The sequence below is a fragment of the Tauraco erythrolophus genome, chromosome 10, assembly GCF_009769465.1.
Source record: "Tauraco erythrolophus isolate bTauEry1 chromosome 10, bTauEry1.pri, whole genome shotgun sequence".
In the NCBI taxonomy this organism is placed as follows: Eukaryota; Metazoa; Chordata; class Aves; order Musophagiformes; family Musophagidae; genus Tauraco; species Tauraco erythrolophus.
The window spans coordinates 12,300,836-12,322,814 of record NC_141474.1 but is presented as its reverse complement, the minus strand read 5'-3'; the positions used below and the strand labels follow the sequence as shown (position 1 = coordinate 12,322,814).

The 21,979-nt window shown below is 40.4% G+C and overlaps 1 protein-coding gene across 1 annotated transcript in view; it reads left to right on the top strand.

The window, feature by feature from the left end:
* Window positions 1-21,979, top strand: part of NTNG1 (netrin G1) — a 160,016-nt gene that overhangs the window by 60,049 nt on the left and 77,988 nt on the right. The window contains exon 2 of the mRNA XM_086617725.1: window positions 4,028-4,668. Coding sequence (XP_086473851.1) covers window positions 4,028-4,668 — 641 coding nt within the window. The remainder of the gene's footprint in view (window positions 1-4,027; window positions 4,669-21,979) is intronic.

Sequence of the window (21,979 nt, the reverse complement as noted above, 5' to 3'; positions counted from 1 at the left end):
AAGCTGGTTGGCACAAGCAGACGTCACTGTGTGCTAAACCAAACTAAATGGAGCTAATTGAGGAGAAACCCTACCAGGACCAGTCAGCCCTAGGCAGCAGCTTCTCGGGCAACTCTGCTTTTCCAGCCGAGGCTGAGTGTGACCAAACCGTGTGACGCAGCCACATGCCTTTGCCATGCCTGCAAAATGGGTACCTCTTCCTAAAGCCAAAACTTTTAGACTATGTCAGTAGTTTTGAATTCCATGAGCGGTCTAAACCAACATAAATAGCAACTTAATTTGCCTGCCTGCAAGGAGCTATTTAATATCAATCTCCAGTTACTGTACAGGAAACTAGTGGGTTTCTTTTAGATGGTCGTGGTGTTGGGAAAGCCTCAGCTACCTGTTACGCTAATTGGCAGTAAAGTGCTTAGAAGTATTTATTAGTGTTTAATTATTTAGAAATCTCCTAATGGCTTAAATATAGTTTTGAAAAGTTATAAATATTTTCCACCTTGTCCAGCTGAAGAGCTGCTGCTTGGAAGGCTTAAATGAAGATCTATTTACGGCTGCCTGCTGGTCACAAAATTACTTACAGCTGCTAATGCTCCAGTCCTTTAGATGTCTCCAACACAGAATGGGCTTAGTTTTCACAAATTGGGGAAAGTTTCTCTTTGTTGTATTCATTTTACTGAGATAGAGGCCTTAAAGAGGATTATCACAAAGATCAAGACATTAAGATGTGTAACTAATCCTACTTAAATTAATTGTTCTCACACTAACATGTACTAAGGAACATTCCTGTAGGGTAAGACCTCTTTACACCATTTTGGTAATGTAAGTATAACTGAACAGGCAAATTACATTTAAGATGAGTTAGAAGAAGTTTAAAGCCAAGTTGCTGGTAGAGAAAACGGAAATCTGACTCCAAGCTTCTGAAGCAATAATCATGTTAAATATTTCAAAATTACATCAGTGACTGCCATGTCAGTAGGCAGAGGGAAACTCACCTAAACTCATCATTTCTCTGTCCCTCCCTGTGTTAGAATTCAGGATGTTTGTTTTGTCGGCTTAGATTTTTTTTCCTCCTAATTTCCTCTCTAGAATACTGAACTCCACACAGGTTATTTTGGTGCCATCAAATCATTCGCCTCTTATAAGAGAATTGCATGCTATAAAATTAAAAGAATGATTCAGTTTATTGGGGAGGATATGCCTGAAGTTTTTTATTAGGATTCTCGTTTGCAGTGGTGTCCTTACCCCAGGGTTTCAGTGATGAATTCTGCCACTGACATTACCACTGGTAAGAGTTTCAGGTGCAGGACAGCGCTGTGATTCTGAGCCATTTCTCACTATAATCTGCCATTAATTGGAATAGCTTCATCTTTCCAAAAAGGCTTTGTGCCCAAAGAGATGTCGATTACCATTCAGTAGCAAGCTAGGGCTGATTTTTAGCATTCACTGCACCATTCTTTTAGGTACCTTATTGCTACCAGCTCTCATGATCTTATTGCATTCACACTAGCTTGTGTTTTGTTAGAGCCCCATCTCCCAGTGTTCTCTGATTATATTTGCACCTCAGCTTTTGCTAAAAAAGAAAAAGTGAAAGAAAAAGAGAGCAAAAGAAATCAACTCTTGTGCAGAAAGACACAATACGTCCCACACAATCTGAGTTAGCCGCTGGAAGTCATAAAACATGCCTCCTCCAGCATCCAGGGACTAGCGGATCAGAGCAGCTTTAGTTTTTAACATGAAAAATCACAACAGACTCAGTGGCTGCTTGTGGAGCAGGGAACCAATGCCATCCCTCAGCACTGCTTAATGCGCCTGTCTGGATACCCAGGAGCATTTATTTGCTGGGTTTTGATACCCATGACCTCCCAGTGAAGCTGCTTTTACCAAAACAATGACAGAAACATACATGTTAAAGGTTCACAGGCAGCTTCGTGGTGACAGGTAAAGAAGTGACCAGATTTTTCTAGTAAACCTCATAAAGGTGTGATTTATGCAACTCTGAGCATTTTCTACAAAATTTATATTTACATATAGTCAAAGGGTCTGGAACTTTACAGATTTCACAATATGTGTATTTTCCCTAAGGAAAAGAAAAGGCCTAAGTAAGTTAGCAAATTCTGGCATTCATGTCTGATATATTAAATGGAGCTTAAATAATAAAAAATTCTGTGTTTTCTCTATTCTGCGTGAAACTTATTTTTGATTTTCACTGTTTTATTCAAAAGGAAGGCATAGAAATAGCAACCGTGAGCTTGAAATCAGAGCTGTAACAGGAACTTATTATAGACACGTTTTGCAGAGTGCTTCCAGTTACAGCTGCATGCTTTGAAGCTGTCAGTGTAACAAGCAATGTGCTGCTTTTCAAATAACCCTTTTTGTTGTCTTGTAGGTTTTTTCCCTAACTTTGAGTCCCAGTGAATCATTGTCAGTTTTAGCATTCCACTGTATTAATGGGAAAGAGACAGAGAAAGAAAATAGTATTTCCCTGCCTGGGTAAGAGGAGGTTGCCAGTGGGGAGGTCAAAGCGAGTACAGAAGTCCTTTTACTGGTATTTCATGGGAGTATGTGAAGGAGCAGAGCAGTGGCCAAGGTGGAAACTCATGTTTGAAACCCATTTCCCACACCTGATGACACTGAATAGCTTCATTGCCCCAAGGCTTTGAGGTGGAGAGAAACATAGCTGTAATTATAAGAAAAGAGAAGGTTGGTGATCATACCAGGGCTTGTCCTGTTCCCAGGGTAGGCAAGGGGAACTCTGATTAGTGACAATAACAGCTACACTATGGAGCACTGCTAGGTATAGGCATGGTCATCTTTTTCCCCAGCAGTGCTGACCATCAGTGAAAAGAGCCATGGCTTCTTCCACACTCCATGTATAAGGCGGAGGGAAGGATACAGAGCAGCGGATGCTCTCTGGAACAAAAGCAGAATGAACAAGTAGCCAAACATTAATGTACTGTTGAAAGCCGAAATTAGATAGATGTGATTCAGTGCAGCCTATGGGCTCTGATATCTTGGCAACTACTGCAAGATATCCCCGATCTGCAGACAAAATAGCCTTTGTGAAGGAGCAGAAGATTGTAGCGTGCAAGTTAATGCATCAAAAGGCCAGGAAGAGAATAATTCCGTTTCACCTTGCTGCAGAGGACAAGCAGCAGTAAAAGCTGTGCACTATTGGCAAGCCTTTTTTGTTGCTGTTTTTAACTCAACCCCCAGTTCAGCGCTCCAGCCACCTCGGCAGCATTCCAGCTGGAGCTGCTGACATCTCCCACCTAATCAAGTGCTGGATTATCTTGTCCTGACAAATTGAAGCCGGTGCCTCATGAAAGTCTTTCCTGAAGTACTTCGCTACCCTGTAATAAGATGGCAGATGTCTAAATCAAGCCCCAGAGCTGGCAGAGCACTGTTTTTCTAATGGCTTTTGGTGGCAAGTGTAAATGTTTTAAGGCAAGCCGGTGCTAAGCTGGGAGCACAGTTAAGCATGATAAATTTCACACCAGGATGAAAGGAAACTTGAAGATGTACTGGATACTGGTTTGTACTGAGTACATATGGGCTGCACTGCTGACCTCAAAACACTTGCCCTAAAAATTACTTGTGAATGGAGCTCTTGAGGAACGTACTTGTTTTGAAAAGAAATTCTTTTTGGCTGCTGCATCCTTCTAGGAAGAGTTGGAGTTACTGAGCTATTTGAGACTCGTGTACTGTTCTTAGTCTTTTGTGACTCCATCACTGGTCCGAATCATTCAGGGTAAATAAACTCTTTTCTTCCTCTAAAACCTACTAACAAAAATGTTTGTTACAGAAGCAAGGGTGCTATATATGCTTCTGTTTGTGAGTTTACTTCAACAGGTAAAATAGCCAGGATAAATTTTGTCAAGATAAAGGTATTCCTTGCAAGCATTTGTGTTTTCTTTCTTGGTTTCACTCCCAGAGAAAAAGCAGCAGTTGTCATGTGCCAGACAAGAAACATCTGTATGTGTCACAGTCACCTGTAACGTGCCTCTTGTAACACTGCTTTGCTCTTTTCCAGGGGAATCCCTACATGTGCAATAATGAATGTGACGCGAGTACCCAAGAACTGGCTCATCCTCCAGAACTGATGTTCGATCTCGAAGGAAGACATCCCTCCACATTTTGGCAGTCCACGACTTGGAAGGATTATCCAAAGCCTCTTCATGTTAATATTACACTCTCCTGGAACAAAACTATTGAGCTGACAGATAACATAGTTATCACTTTTGAATCTGGCCGTCCAGACCAAATGATCCTGGAGAAATCGCTCGACTATGGACGAACATGGCAGCCCTACCAATACTATGCCACAGACTGCTTAGACGCTTTCCATATGGATCCAAAATCAGTGAGGGATTTATCGCAGCACACAGTCCTAGAAATCATTTGCACAGAGGAATACTCTACTGGGTACATGACAAATAGTAAAATAATCCACTTTGAAATCAAAGATAGATTTGCTTTTTTTGCTGGACCTCGGCTTCATAACATGGCTTCTCTTTATGGCCAGCTTGACACAACCAAGAAGTTAAGAGATTTCTTTACCATCACAGATCTGAGGATAAGACTGCTTAGGCCAGCAACTGGAGAAATATATGTAGATGAGCAGCACTTGGCACGCTACTTTTATGCAATTTCAGACATAAGGGTATACGGAAGGTAAGAGAATATATACTTTTAGAAACAGGCACGTATATTTGGTTTTAGAGGTTATTCAAAACTCTTTATGTTGCCAAACATGACGTTTTCTGCCAAGACATGTTCACTGGAGATCTGGCTCAGTCAAAGTCTGTTTCTGGTCATGCTAGAAGTTTCTGACTCGGTGGCACAAAGTGACAGCAGGTGTTCGCTGTCACTAGCGTGTGATCTTAAGCGCTAGGTCTCACAAGCAGGATAGTATTAAGTTTCTTATATTGGCTCAAAAATTCACCCTGGCATTAGGACATTTTCTGCGTTTTTACAGTTGGAGCCTCATCTGATAGCAGTTGACTAAAAAGAGAGATTCTGTTTTATCATTTGACTTTTTCAGGCCTTTAATGTAAGCTGTGATTGATACAGCAGCCCTTGCATGGACTCTTCCCTCTAGGTCTGGCTATGAGCTGCCTGTGAACAAGGAAGGCAGCAGAGATTAGAGTCCATTCCTTGTGCTTTAATTATTTCTGAAACACAGTGAAGCTGAAGTAAAATGAAAAAAAACAACAGTGTTTTGGAAAGACTGATTTGAATATAACAAAGATGATTATTCAGCTGGGTTCAAGACAAATAGTCCCTCTGGGGCAAGCAGTGGCTGGTATCAGGTGCCGTAGTCCCCAAAATAATAACTGTTCAATGACCCTCCTATCAGGAAATTTTCTTCCCAACTCTAACTAGCAATTGACTGATGACCTCAAGCAGGAGGGTGATACCCTGTACATGTGTCTTGGATGCCAATTTGTTCAGAAGAAATAAATGGGACCTTCTCTATTAGCAATTCACTCACCTCTCTAATATACCTTTTCCTTCTCCTCTGTTTCTTCTATAGAGAGTTCAAATCTTCCTTTTTAAAAACCTCTTTTTTTTTTTCTCCAAGAGAAGCTAAATATCAAAATGAACAAAAAAGCAAATGTATCTTGGAAGGCCAGAGCATTTTTGCAGACACAGGACTCAGTGGAAAAAAAGAGACAGTGATTCTATAAAACACTGGTGACTACATTTTTATTACTCTTGTTGTGAGTTTGCCTTTTTCTACCTCTTTTATACCAGCCTTTCATGTTCATAAGCATTTCCATATTGCAAAAATCGATAGTAAAATCAAAATAGAATCAATTTACTGTGATGTAATCCACTGAAAAATATTGCTCTCACTATATATAAAGGAAGAATTGATGCCACGTGCAAGCTTGAATGCTTAAGCGCTTTTACAGTGCCAATATATTTTTATATGACATCAAAATACATTTCTGAAGACCGTAGATTTAGCATGTAGTTACAATCTTCTGTGTCCACACCAAACATACGCACAGAATCACTAATTGAACGTGTGAAAGTAAAAGAAATGTTGCTGGTTTAAGAATTATTATTGTTACTCCTATTAGTTTAGTTACACTGTAAATTATTTTTCAGAAGTGTCTTGAGAGGGCTAAGTGGATCATGGACAGCTTAAGATACTGTTTGAAATAGTTTAGTAGCATTAGCCTCAGCATGTAAAAAATAACACATATGTCCCATTTAAGGTGTAATCTTTCTCTACTGGGCCCCACACAGGTTAGCTCTACAGAGGGATCATATCAAAGCTCAGGATTTGAAGGTCCTTACGCTTTAAGGAAGAGCTGCTCCCCATCTGAGAATCCATTTGGAGCTTAGTCTGACTTCAATTAAACTATCAGTACTTTATCAAAGAAAGCATCTGAAGGATTAAAACAGAGTGCATTGCATGCAAATTAGAAACAGAAACCTTCCGAGCACATCTAGGGCACAGCAGTCTTGCAAAAAATTACCTATAGAAATGAAGTGTGACTGTACAGAGAACTTATCTGATGCTGATGCTTGTTGTCTAAATGCTGCGGTAATTGGACACATGCTTCAAAAGAAATATCTGATGTGTAATAGTATCTCACTAGATTAGATTCACGTGAATTCTTATCACTCTTCTGCTAATGAGAAGAACAGCACTTTAGGGATTTGGTGGCCTTTCCTTCAATATGTAGTGAGCCCTCCTTGTTAAAGAATTGATGGGCTTGCTCACTGCTAAGGAGCTGTGAGGCTGCAGTACTCAGCCCCCATTGTTTAGTTGCACCAAGGGTGACTTGCAATAGGCCCACTCTTACTCGGGTTTAGGTATTTTTGGTCTCTTACCAGAAACCTTATAGGGCCCCCCTGAAGAGTCTCCAAATCAGCATTATGATCCTGTGTGCTGGCATGCCCTGAGCACGGGAACACGATGCGGGGCAGCACGGGTTACCAGGGGTTTTGTGCCGCCGTTTCTGATTTAGCTGAGCTTTCCAGCCATTGCAGGGTTAATTTAGGATGTTAACTGGAAATTGAGTTACTATTTATTTATTTATTTATTTAGATACAGTGTTTCATATTCTGGACTTTGAGACCTGAATATTTATATACATTTTCTAAAGCCAGACCAGCTATTTCATTCATTCAGGACGGAATACAAAGGGGACAAAGGGGAAGGTACCAAGGAGCTTGACATGTGGTGGATGAGTGATGCTAGCAGACATATTTCAAAACTCGTCCTTTTACTGGAAAAAGTAACCTATAGGTTAAGTATAGTTAATATCACAGAGACTCGTAGTAGCGTATTTCTAATGGTAGTATAAAATGTGTGTCTGTTTCACACTGTGTTTTAAGGATCGATGACAGTGAAAAGCATCTATCTTAAAGCTGCCATATTCAATATACAAGATGCTGGAGTGATTAATAATTCACATGGAATTATAGATAGGAGATTTACCCACTTAGTATAGGGTTTGTTTTGTCATTGCTTTGCATTTGGTTTGAAATAAGCCTGATGTACTCTCGATCAGCGCCTTACCTCCTCTATTACCACCTGTTTATTCGTCTTCAATTTACCACTTCCATTGTGTATTTATTAAGATGATGGAAAAAAGGAAATGTGGCTGTTAGCAATTTCAGCAACCCCATTGTGCTCACATTATTCAAGAAACCTAATAATCCACATGAACTAATTCTGACTTACTGATGGTCTGCTTCACTAAATCAGGGTGATTTTTTCTAGTGAATAATGGACGATGTAGTGTGCCAGTACCTTAATTAAAGAGAGCCTCTCTTAGTCTTGATCTCATTTTAATTTACAGGGTAATACTACAATAATATCACTAATGGAAGGTACATTAAAGGGCATCAAGTAGCATTAACTGTATTAAATTATGGCACTTGTGTTAATTAACTGCTAAAGCAAGATGGTCCTAACAGTTAGAAAGGTCGACTAATGCATAAATAAAGTCTTCTGGGATGGGAAGCTAAGAAAGAGCAGACATTTTTCCCCTCGTCTGGCCTTGCTGCAGAGAACCAGAGGGTGTCCTGTGCGGTAACCTCGAGAGGGTTTCTCTCACTTCGCTGCCTGCAGAGGTGGCCTGGGCTGCCTGTGAGCTCTGCTTGTCTTCAGTTCCACGTGAAGGACAGTCCTGGCAGTAAGCTGTGAGGCACAGCTCCCTTTTTAAACATTTTTTTTGTAGAAGAAGTTTGCTAAAATGCTGATAATATTTCCTTTGAAGTCAAGCAAAAGGTTCCTAGCAGACCTTGGATCAGGCTGCTAAAGGTTTAACCGCATTCATGCCAAGGTATTTTTGCTTTAACTGTTATATTGTCAGTGACGTGTACATTTATACACTGTAAATTAACTGTAATTTGAGATGCTGGTAAAAAAGCATTGCCCCAGTGGGTGACAGAAAGACTAGCTGGCTAAAACAAAGGATTTTATTGCTTTTGGGTGATTAGGTTTTGATCTAAGAGCCACCAGTTTCCTTCTGACACCAGAATATCCAGCCTCTGTGCAGCGTTATTAGGCCCTTTGGAATTTATTTTTATACCCTTCTCAACTTGAAGCTTCTGTATTTAAGCCGCAGGGTTTTCTGACCCTGTCTCAGCTACGGTTGCAGTTTCAACAGCAACAGAAACTTGCAGTACGCAAATGAAAAGTATCCTCAATTTTAATAGTTTCCTGCTCCCACATTCTCTCTTCTAAATTTAAATCCATCTCAGAATGTGAATAAATTACTCTGAAGGAAAGCATACTTGCCGCTTAGGGGGTTGGGGCGTTTTTGTCCTTTTGTCAGCCTGCCCCTCCTGCCAGCTGTGGCCCTGAGCCGCTCAGTGTTGCTGGGGGGATTTGGGGTGGGTGAGGGCCCTTCCCCTTCAAAAGAGCTGAGCTGCCCTCCGCAGTCAGGAGCTCACACTGCAGCCTGCAGCGACGGGCACACCGTGACGGCTGGGTTCTACCAGGTTTCATCCTCTGGCTTGTTCTACAGATCCATTCTACGGATGGATTAATTGGATTAAATCTCTATGTTACTCTGCCATACACTTGGCAACACTGTAATAATATCCCTCTATAATTTACCCAAAAGCAGAACTTTGCCCTAGGGAAGCGGTAATATATAGAGGTGCTTTAGTTTTATTTATAATAGAAAATGTTTTCATTACTGTTCAGCTCGGAACCAGACCATCAATATGAAGATATGTAGGCTTGAAGCTTTTAAGGAGACAACTGAATACCGTTCTTGTTTCTAGTATTCATTTGCCATACTTGAATACTCCTTGTTTTACGAGAACACTTGCTGCTTAAGCAGCTTGTTCTCCTTTGAGATTTTCACTTGTATTTGGAGGGAATCTACCAGTTTCTCCAATTAAATTATGAACTCATTAGAGAACAGGAAAGAAAAAGAAATGTATGTATTTAAGAGCATGTCAATTTATCTTTAACTCCCAAGCGCAATTAGCTTTTTTAATGTATCTAATGTAATATGTCACTAAGGAAAATGGTCCTTCACTTTCTGTAAACAAATCTAGGATCATCAGGAATCAAAATAATGGAATGGTCATTGTGTTTATTCACACATGAGCAGTCCCCAACGGTTTACTCCTGCCCATGCTCAAATAATACTCATTTCCACCCTCCATTCTTGTGACACAAGTCCTGTCCATCGGCTCAGAGTGGTATCAGTCTTTCAGTGGGGCAGAGCAGTAGAGTTTGGATGGCTGACTAGGTCATTAATTCTGCAATACACTTTAGAAACTAAGGGGTTTAAATCACCAAGTTTCACTCACTGCCTTTGCTCATGAGCATTTGATCATCTTTTCTTGGCCCTTTTTGCAAGATGTCAAGTATTTCCATACTGATCTCCCCCAGCTGTCTTTCAAGGAAGCTCAGTATCATGCAGGATCAGGGTGTTTGAGGAGAGGCACCGAGCCTTTTTGTAGTATAATTCATTTTGCCATTGAACATTAAAGAAGTAGAGATGAAACTCCTGATGAAAGAAATGAGAATTTTTCCTTCTGTATTACTTTGTATGCTGAAAAGCTATCCAAAGAGTCTTTCTGAATAAATTTAGTGATTCCAATATCTTGCAGAAACTTTCTTTCCTTTAAGCTTTTCATTTCAAAAGAGTTCAATTTAATGCAAACACTGAAATAAGCTTAAGGATCTCCTGGATCACATATACAAATAATTCCTGGCACAGGGATGTCCTTCAGGTTGAAGTTAAAGCTGGAGTGGTACAACATACTACCACATTAAAAGCTTAAAAAATGCCAACTATTTCACAAGTAACAGGAACTACCGACTTGCAGGGTTTTTTTCGGTTTTTTCTTTTTTTTTTTTTTTTAATTTTACATTCTGGTTCCTTCCACGAGTACCAGTGTGGTAAGATTGCCTGCCATTAGTTTTGTCCATCTCAGTACCTAATTACACATGCTTAGGAGCCAATTTTCCTGGATACTCCTCAGCATGTGAAGTGTCTCATAAGGTAGTAGTTCAACCCCAAATATCAACATGCTTTCTCTTGACACAGGTGATGTTTTCTCTCTGTTAATCTTTCTGGTTCGTTGTAATAAATAAGCCACTGTTCAGCTGTGGTTTAAGGAAGTATTTGAAACTAAGAGAGTTAACTTTGCCGCCTTTCCTCTTATTTCCCTCTTGTACAGTGCCATAGTGAATGCTGTGTATCGCTCCCTATATGCTATGAGAAGTTAAGTCTTGAAACAAGAGTAAATCAGGAGTAATTTCAATGAAGTTAGCCATGTTAAACCAATGAATTTCAAATGCATTCACATAGGAGGAGGGAGGGAAAACAAGTGATGGAGAGGAAGGAAGGACAGAAGGAAAGAAAGAAAGGAGGGAGGGAGGACAGAAGTAAGGAGGCCGTCCGAGCTTCTGTTTAAAAGAAATGAGAAAAAAAACTAGACTTCTTGGTCTTTTCGTCCTCTCTTATCTTTGTATAATAAGGCTGATGTAGAGCAGGACAGTTCTGCTAAGTCAAGTGTTACAATTACACGGGGACACCTGTTCAGAAAACTGGAAAGTGAATTAGTAAAGGTCAATGTCTAATAGTCTCATTACGTGGGGTCTGTGAGGACTGTTCCTCTCCACTCTTGTGTCCATCTCTGGGATTAATGGGCCTCAGCAGTACTAGTGACCCATGCACAAAGGGAATCATCGTGGTCCCCTACTTGATCGCAGAGGGCTGTAGTGCAAATGAGTCTGCACCGAAGATCCTCAGTGAAACACAGGTGAAACATGTTGTTAACTGGGCTCAGCAACAGGGAGAGTTTTCAACACTGCTGTAATTCTGTTTTCATAGAATATAACTTGGTTCATGGGCAAGTAAGAAAAGAGCTACAGAAAGAAATGGCATTGCTGTGAATTTAGCAGGCAGCAATATTGTCAGGGAAAAGGAGACGAGGGGTTATGCTGCAGGTAGCACTCCCAAGAGAAATTCTGGCTGCTGACGCATTCAGGAAAGTATGATATTAGCTGCAGCCCTTTGCAGAACAGGCTATGTCCTGGTTACATTTGTGAGATGTGGTAGAAATGAAAGGATGCTGGATGGCAAGAGGCATCCTAATGACATTAGGAGGGAACAGGAACTGGAGAACTTCTTGACATACCATTGCTGTATGAGACCACCTTTAATTTTTGCAGCACTCTGAGTCCTTGGAGCCTTAGAGTCTGTCCATGAACAGCATCTGGTTGCTCACACAATGGTTCATCCAGGTAGCAGGTAGCAATTAATATGAAGGAATGACTTTCATGCTGGAAATGCTGCTCTGGAGTAACATTGCTGTACCTCACTGACGATTATTTTGACATTTCTCGGGTGATGACCACTGCTTTAAAATAAGCCTGAAAACAAACAAAAATGTTTCAGGAAGAGGCTGATAATCCATTGCTTCATACTGTGGGCTAATGCTAATCAGGCCTTGGGACATAACTATGGATAATGCTATACATATGGTACATACATACACATGCCCATATCCCAGTGCTGGAGGGCAGTTGTCTAGAATTATGCTCTTTCTTTGAACCCTTGAGTCTATCGTCTGACTTTGATGTTTGTGCAGATGTCAATAGTTGTCTGCTTCTTACTTGTAAACTCCCTGGAAGACCTCGTGATTCTTTTCATTTTCACCCTTAAATCCATTTCTGTCTTTATGGGAGCTGTGCAGTGTCTTTCCTCTCTGCCATGCAGTATCCCCTTTTCTGCCCTCTCTAGATGTGTGTTGGCCTGTTATATAAGCCAGCATCTGATATATCAAGATTTATAAAGTACTTTGAAATATGCTTAAGAAAAATTGGTAGAGAAGCACAATGGATTGTTATAATCTGTCCTCCCTGTGCCACCACTTATAAAACAGGCATGTAACAGGAGTACTGGTACGAATGTTAATGATAGTGATGCTGTCTCAATGACAGAGGGATGTGGTGGGTCACATTTAACTGCCATCAGTATTTCTGTTACGCTGCACATTAAACGTATTAACAACCAAAAAGATTAAATTTGGTTACAATAAGGATATATACATTGAGATATGCATCTTCACACTCAACTAATTAGTTGCCATCAACTGTTTTCACTTTGCTCGGTGACATGTGGTATATAAATCATTACAATATGTTAAATGCAAATGTTTGGTAATAGGGTAACCATCTGCTCACTGTTGGAAAGTTAGCAGAGGAATGTAGTAAGCTGTAGTTCTAATAATGATGCTAAACTCCCATCCTTGAAATACCAAATATCTAAAAACAGCTGCCTCCACTAATGCCAACATTACTAATACATCTCTTACCCTTTTCATTTTCAGAAGTAAACCACATATTGTAAGAGGTAATTTTGTTCTTCAGCATGAACTTGACTTCAAGGCTAGAGTCTGTAACAGCAACGTGAACCACTGTATCCCAGAGCCTGATGTTTTTTCTTAGATTGTGTTGAGTGCTTTTGAACAGCCAATAAATAATCAGGCTGCCCACTCTTCTCAGGACATCTTTTCATCCACAAATATAATTAAATGCTCTTCCTCCCCTAGCTCCTGCTGCCAGGCTCTTTTCCAGGGATGACATTATTTTGTAAGTGATAGGTAGTTGGCATATTGCTGTCTGGTAATGTATTGCGCTAGAGACCATCAAAAGGGTGCCTTCCATCGAATAACCTACCATGCCCTACAAGCATTAAAGATCACCACTGCAAAGAGGGATCAATTATTTTGCCAAAGACATGTATTATCAGGTGCTGTCACATACCTTCATAATGAGCATTTCTGGATGCCCAAGTGACTAATGCATTGGAAAATTAGTAGTGGGACAAGAGTGAAGGACTGCCTGCCAAAGTTGAGGCTGTGCCTCCAAGCTAGAGCACCTCCTTCTCTCCTTACCTATTCAGTCATCTGCTGATCAGGGTCGCTATCACAGTGCCGATGTGCTGGCTCCCCCCGTCAGTAATATAATGCATTATTGCCTGTCAGAGAGATTAATGTGTTCCCATACTGAATTCCCAAGATGTGGCTCTCAGCATTAAAGAAGCCAAGGAATTAATTCAACTCCCACTGTCTGAATGGAAAAGAAGTTTGTGACTTCATCCAAGTCAGATGCTAGTGCTGCCGTGGCTTTCTTAACCACATCAGGTGGTAGAGGCTGATGTTTGTTTGGGGGTTATATCTGGCATGGCAGTGTCTGATTTAAGATTGTGCTTTCAGGGAAGCACCTGCAAGGGAAGAGGCTGCAGGAGAGCTCATTAGCCCAGCTGTTCCTCAGCCCCAGGATGGGTTACAGAACAAGATGCTTGTTCTACAGGGTCTGAGAAACCTGTGGCTTTGTAGGTGTGCTGTCCTGCAAAGCTTTCCAAGTTTAAAAAAATGTTACAGGGAGACGTTTTTGTGCTAACACATTTTCCTTTGTTGCCTTGCAAGAAAAGAAGCGCTGGCTGAAGGCTGCACACATTTGGTGACTCCATTTTGATTTACAGTGAACACTTGCCTGTTTCAAAATGGGGTGTCTGCACTTCAAAGTTATCTGGAGCATTTATAGACAGAGCTGGTGTGATGAGCAGCACTTTATAATACCTCAAAGGCATGGTGCCAGAGCTGGGAATTTGATAAGCTGGGGTCCTGAATTGGATTCCAGCAATGGTCACAAGTTTTAGGAAGCTCTCATTTGAAATTGCAAGCAGGGGAAAAACAGGATTCTTTCTCTTTAATTGCATTAGTTTTATTGAACTGAAGCATTGCTTCAGTTCCCAGAACACTTTATATATATTTTAATGCAAGTTACCAGAGACAGAATGGTCGCAGGACCGTTTATTGTTTCTGACTTTTCTATTTGGTAAAACTGATTTTACTCATTTTCCCATTTAAATCTCTCGTGCATTAAGAATCTTTTGACTTTGGGATGGTGTTTACTGAAGTCATCATAAACATATTAATTTTAACTTCTTTGATTTGGTGATGCTTCTCTACTGCTTTTGTTTAGGCCTGTTCAGAAAAGCCAGGCCAAGCCACGTGAACGTGAACTGGAGTCCAGGAACCTCTGGTAGCCTTTTGTACAGGAGAGGGAACATGAAATTTCTTCCCTCAGTAGCTGATCCTTTAGTTTTTATTTGATATATCCTGGTAGCATTCACTGCGACACAAATGTCCTGGTCATCAGATGCTTCCTATCTGTTGTTCTGGGGAGACAGGGAGGGTCATTTGAGAGGTTTGAGATTTTTTAACCTTACTTACCTTGGCTGTATTTTTATAGCCTCATCACATTTTAATTGGCTCTAGATCTTCTCATTGCATTTATTGAACTTTGAGCCACTTTTTTCTTTACTTAGAGCTAGAGATGTTGATTTTGCCATGTAAGCACAACCAGGAATTGACTTGGAAAAGAAAAACATTTCAAAAAAACATTCCTGGCCCCCTACTTAGAGCACAGCAGGTCCCATGACCTTCTGCACTACTGAGTGAGTGGAGCCGGTGGGAACAGGGTGCAGCGATGGCAGTAGGGACAGGGGACAGAGCTATAATAGGAGAAGGCGTCTGTTTTGTCAGTGACCCACTTTGGAAATCCTCCTTCCCTCCTCCCACACCATGCATACCTCCAGCTGCTCATTTCTCACTGTCTTCACTTCTCTTATGGTGATCATCACTCCTTCAGCTGTATCGCATGGGGAGTTGCTGCCCATGTGGCTCAGAGAAGGAGTGGAAACCTTCGGCAGGAACATCTCAACTTACAATGAAAAAGTAAACCTATTATTCTTTGTCAATGCAGAAAATTGCTTATCATTTAACAAGCTTCATTAAAGATGCTGTGCTTATGGAACCACGCCTCCCTTCCTTTGAATGCCCCTGAAATAATTCTTCCAGCAGGACAGCAGAACAGCAAGGAGCCAGTTACATTTTTAATCACTTGTGTCCCATAGGAATTGCAGTCTGCCAGCAAGGGCAGCTCTTCCCCTCTGCAACACAGGAAGAGAATTAAAAGATGGGAAGCTGTGGTTCCAGAATGGTGTGTTACAGTTATTAATGAGCTAAAGATCAAACAATCAGGGTATCATTAACTGCTAACATTCTGTTACTGAAAATGTTTAACCCAATCCACAAGCTGGACCTGAAAAAAAATGGGTTCCATCCCCCTTTTCCATTTGTTATTTCTTCTGAATGGTAAATGGGAACTGGAGAAACAGTTGGATGAAGGGAATAGGGAAAAGTAAAATAGCTTTTAATTTCTTCTCTACTGTACATACCTCAAAAGAAAATTTCAGCACCCTAGAGTCTTTACACACCCCAACCAGATTGCATTGTTTCACCCTCTCAGCAGGCAGGTCAGTTAGTCGCTGCGAAAGTAATCCTCAGCGTGATGGTTCTTTCAGAGATTTGTCCTTTCAGGTGGATGATGGCAGCACCCTCAGTTCTGACATGTACAAATATCTCATGTTTTACTCTTGATGTCTTAAAATATATATCTGGACTTTTGTTTCTTACAGATACAGAGTCACTGTATTGAGAGATCAAATTCTGAAATCTCTCTTCATTCCAATGGCTACTGTTGGAGACTAACACAGACTTTGAATTTTGTGGTCTATACATTCATCCGTTAATGCTTCATAAAATATAAATGCTTTAAATAGGAGAGATGCAGGAGAGCAAGACCACCAGAATGACAAAGGGTTATGTGTCTTGATTCCAAAAGCAGGTGATGTATATACTTGTAAAATAGTTCATTGGTTTCCTCACTGTGTGGTCATTTTTTTTGACTGAAAATGCACAATTAGTGCGTGACTGACATTCAGCCTGCCTGAGAATTATGGAAAGGAAGGACATATGCTCTGTCTAAAGGCTTCATACAAAGAGCATCACGTTAGTTTTTCAGAGGCATTTTGCACTTAAAATGAAATGACTTAAAGGTGGTTTAGTGCTGGCTCTCGGAAAAAAAATGGGGATTTTGTAAACTTTGACTGTTTTATTATACCAGGCCTTTAGAAAAATCTCTTGCATGTATTAGGACCAGCAAAAAAGGGCTTACCCCTAGAGAAAAGGTTCTTCAGTTTTGAATGGGCTGCATGTATGCTGTAAGAGGAGAGAGGCCTTTGAGTGTTGTGCGAATATTGCTGCAATGCAAACAGTCTATAGAACGTGAAGTCCAATCTCATTGCCCTGTGTACGTTCCTAACACGTAAAACATGTTCTTTTTTGTATCCTCATAAGCTTAGCACATTTCAAAAGAAACCAGGTTTGGAAATTCAGCTGCTATAACTACATTAGGCAAACAGGAAAGGGAAAGAATTGCTGCAAGGCGTAGGTGAGACTTCATCCTAAGAGACTTGTAGGCAGCAGCCCAGGGCGCTTGTCCTGCCTCGCAGCCGCAGGAGCGGGTGCCAGTAATGCTGAGAGGGGGGCGTCTGTTTTGTCACGGGTGGTACTGGATTTCGCAGTCTGCAGTGCATGCATCTCAAGAGAAGCCTGTTACAGACTAAGATTTCTTTTCCTTATTTTATCAAGTTCTTTATCTTTAGAGGTAGGTCAGCATATGAAAACCCAGAGATTATCAGGAAGGGGTAAAACTAAGACAAAACACAGGAGTGATTTGCATGGAGGGGGGTGGGGGAGAATAAAAATGTTCTATTCTGAAAGCTACGTTCAACTTCTGTTACAAGAAGCTTGGACATTTGCCAGAAGCTTGTTCCCTTTGTGATATGATTATGTGGCCACTAAGTCCTTTGGTTCAGTCAATTTGCTGTATATCATGATAAATCTGTATATAGCAGAAAATCCACAAAGTTCTGCCCTTTTCCTCTCTTGAGGTTTTCTGCCCAACATGAAAGCAAAGAACAGCTTTAACAAGATCTGGGTGCACTTCTGAGTCCTGTGTAATGCCCCTCTCCTGGCTTGTGTAGGTCAGCAGGAGAAGATGCTGAGCAGGCATGAGAATAGATGAGAAATACGATGAGCAATACGATGAGCAGTAATGGTGGAGACAGGAGGTCATGACTGCTGTGGGCACCATCCTAAATCGCAGAGGAGCTGTCTCCTTCCTTCTTCTCTGCAACTCTTAGTGTCTGAGGGAGAGAACATAGCACTAAAACATATTAGAAACAAAACTAACTCCTTCATCCCCAAAAATACTGCTTACAAAAATATTTCCTAATAAAGTGGCCGTTGTCTTTTTCTTCTAGTTTTATTTGCATAATTCAGGAGGTTTCTGATAATTATGCCCGAGTTCATTACGGATAAAGCTCTGTGTCATGCAAGAGTTCTTGTTAAGATCCTCTCAGGGCACCTTGTCTCTTCCTACTCGCCAGGTCTTCAGGACAAATCCCTCTTCTTCTTTTCAATGGATAGCAACTCTCTGTCAGCATGCAAATAAAAGACAATTAATTTTGAACAGCAGACTCCTTAAGTTTGTGCCCTGAAGAATGCTTTAACACAAGGAAGCTGTTGTCTACAATCTGACTATCTATACCCCAAACAGGATTCTTTCCAATCTTTCTAGATCTATTCCTTGTAATATGCTGCTGCTTGAAAAATAGATGCTGCTAGACATCCCTGTATGAATGGCTTTTTTTTTCAAAACTAGGTTCTTTACCTTCATCTATTAGTTCCCTGATTTTGTTCATAGAGCTATGTATTATATTTATTATAAATATAGCTCTCTCCATACATTTTACTTCCACATTAGCTCAAATATTCTTTGAGAACAAAACCAGCATGTACATTTTCCATTGGAGTTTGAGGCTGAGGAAGCCTGCTTGACATTTCGGGGAAAACTGAAAAGTTTGTATAGGATTTTTAAAGCTATGTTATGCAAGATAGAATTGCAAAGGTTTGTTCTTCAGTATAAACATACACTGATTGTTTTTATCAGCAGTACTTCACAATTCACCTTCCCCTATGACAGCCTTACATTATTCATAACTTGCAATCTATTCCCTAAATTTTCAGTTATAAGAGTTTTCTGGTGGGGTCGCAGAATCTGAAGGGAAGTATTGATTTGAAACATTTGAAATATAAATGAAGTTGTTTAGTTCTTCTGGTACGTGGAATATAGTCACTGGATCAAATTCAACCTCCCAGCATGCCTGTTTTCATGGGCAACAAAAACATGTTCCCGACCCATCAGTGGACAGTGCAGCTCAGCTCTAGCCTCTGTCCAAACATTCTTTGATTTACCCAGTATTTGTTAAAACCAAACATGAATAATATATGTTTTGGTGCACTTGAAGGCCAAAAACAATCATTATTTTATTCTAGTCTGATATTAGGTCAGAATCTTAAGACTTTGCTTTGAAACTACCGGTCTTTTTTCACTTAAACTTATGGAATAAAATCAAAGCAGTATCATCAACCCCATTTCACAGAGAGAGACGTACACAAAGTCCCTTGTCCCCTGTCACATGACTTTGGGACTGGGGTGAGTATTAAACCCAGTGGCAGACCTGTTTTGGCACTGGGGGAAAACCAGTCAGCCATGGTGGTACTGTGGCGGGCAGGCATATGTTTATGTCTATACCTGTCTCTTGTTTGCTGCTCCAAGGCTAATGCCAGAAGCCAGGTCTGCTCTCCTTTTCCCCATCTGAGATCTAAGAGCTCCTTTCCAGCTGCATCTGCCAAGCAAATAGCATTGCTTAGCTCTGGCCACCCATCTCTGAGAAGACCAGGCCATCCATTAGGAGTCATATCCACAGACCATCTCGTAATTTACTACATTCAGATTTTTCTTTGGTAAAAAGCCAGTAAATTTGACCCATGATATCATCTATCTCAAGCTTTTTAATACTAAAGAGCATTCGTGATTTTCTTATCTTGGTATAACTCTGCTGACTTACATACTAAAATGTTTGCAGAATCTAGCCAATTTCATGACAAATATTGCCATAGATAACAATATAACAATAAGTAGCATCTATAATTAAACATTAATCATATGGTATTTTTGAAAAAGAAAACAAGCTTTCTCTACTCAAAGTCAGCATCCGAAATACGGATGGTTAGTCAAATTGTTTTCCTAAATGAAAAAGAAAAGATACAGTTAGAACTTTATTTCCTGAACCATTTCAAATTAATCCCAGCAAATAATTTCATTGTGTTGTGTTGTTACACCAACAGGTCTAGAAATAAGATGACTCAATAGCTCTTTTTCAGTATCCAAGTTAGCTATAGGATGCTGAGTTGCTTTTGGCATTCTTCAAACACTCTGCAGACACAAACTGCTCACTTTTCATCTAGTTTTCTTCAGCAGGAAGAAGGATTAGTATTTTTGAAGTATAAATTATTCACAGAAGAGACTACTGTCAGGGATGGCTAAAAGTATCTTCAGAATTCAACCCACATTAATAAATACATTTGACTAATTTTCTGAAAACTCAATAAAAGCATGATTTTTCCTTTGGAAATGTTTTTGTTCAAAAAGTTGTCTAAAATAATTTCTAAAATGAGATTTAAAACCTGAAAATAAAACTACACATTTCATTTGACTCAATGATTTTTTTTTCCCCCTCGTTTTTTTCAGTTCAGTCGGTGAACTGAAAAATCAATTATTTGCACGGCTCTACTGGCAAATAATTCTTATCATAATAATTCCAGAGGGAATTATTCTGTGACAGGGAGCTTATATTGTATGGAATTTAAAAGTTAAAAAATTAAGGCTAGCATGATAAACAATGAGAAATGTTCTGTTCAGTTTTCTTACTTTTCTCTTTCAAATTATGACCTCCAATCAAGATGAAAAACTAAAAGAGAAAAAGGAAAAAAGAGAAACAAAAAAAATCTGTATATTTTAAAGTGGATTTGGCATATCTGTTTTGGTAATGAGAAGCCGCCAATTCCCAATTATTTTAGATGGAGCCATGAGGCCTAAGCATTTTGAAAATCAACCCTAGCAAAACACAAGAAAACACCAGAACAAAACCACTTTTGAAATATTTAGTCAGCTTCGTTTGCTCTGAAGAGTTCGTTATGCATTGTCAATTTTGATAGTTTATTCATTAATATCTTGGAACACACTCCAGAAAAGAATATAGCTGCCTCGTGCCTTATAATTATACCTGAAGTTCAAGCTCAGCAACATGACTTTTCAAAAAAGAGATCAATTAACCTGCCTTTGTAGGAGGCACATTCTTCTCCTTCACCTTTCTGGGAAGTGAGGTGCCATGGAGACTGAGCAGAGAAGGGTGGCTGGGAGGCTCATGCAACACAGTGCCCTGCCCGGGGCTTCTCTCTTCCTGATGGCATGTAGTGATGGCAGCGGTGCCGGGGAAGAGAGATGATTCAAAGTCCTTAAACTCAGATAACACCTAGAAGTAATACCAGCAATAACCAGCAGAACAGCAAAACACTGGGGGGGAACAGCAGGACACAGTGTACCTGTGTAAAAAGGTGTCCTTCAGAATGGTTGCAGCAATAATTCTTGGGTGGTGGCTTCTGTGCAGACGAGAAACAAGGTATAAGCCTGAAAAGAGGAATATTAAGCTAGTTCTCAGAATCAAGTGTTAGTTTTGGGCTAGGCTGTGTATTCACTATTCAAAAATATTTTACATATTTATCATTTTAAAATATCGACTGAGAGGACAGGCCACTAAATCACACGCCAAAAGTTTTCACACTTGGATCCTCAGGATTCTCAAAGGAGAACAGTTTGAATTACATTTCTGCTATGCCCTTGCTTATCCTGGTGGTTTTCCGAAATGTTCAGTCAGTGCCTAGACATCTCATGGTGATACTAAAAATTAAAGTGTGCTTTTATCAACAGTTCTTTAGCTTTCCCTTACACATCTCCTATAAAGCAAGACAGATAAAAGAAAGGAAATCTAATTTTGAAGTACATGTCTTTTTAAAGCACTTAGGGCCTGGGCTTTTCGGGGACTGTGAGTTGCATGTAACTATATTTATTAACAGAACTTAACAGGAACAAGAACTCAGCCTTTGTTCTTTGTGTGTGCTTTATTGCTGGTTGTGCATATCGGTGGTACACCTGGAGCAAAAGGTGGCCAAAATATGTAGCAAAAAAACAGTATCTGAGGATACGTTTGATTTTCCTTTTCTCTTTGGAGAAAAGTCTGACTTCTTTCTGGCAGCTTTCAAAGAGAGGTACATGGGGTCTCCTGATCAACTGCCCGAAACCGTCCTGCTGTGTCCTACCCCTTGCTCCGACTCCACTTCCCTGGCACGCCCTGCATGGCTCCAGCCGCTGCAGGAGCGTGCCCAGCCGAGTGTTTTGTAGGAGCCACCATGAGTTGGGTTGAACCAGCCACTCTGACAAGGTTAGATAACCTCCATAAATGATTCTGCTTCTCATTTGCTTTCGTCTTGAGTTATGACTCATTTTCTTCTTGGAAACAAATCTTTCCCCAGCCTCTGTGTTTGTTTGGAAGCGGGGTGGAAGTCTCCTCAGGGCTTTATTTGACATGTAAAATCCTCTCACCTCAGGACATAAGCTTAAGAGGACTTAAAAGCAGAGCTGGTCACAGCAGATACCTGTCAGAGAATG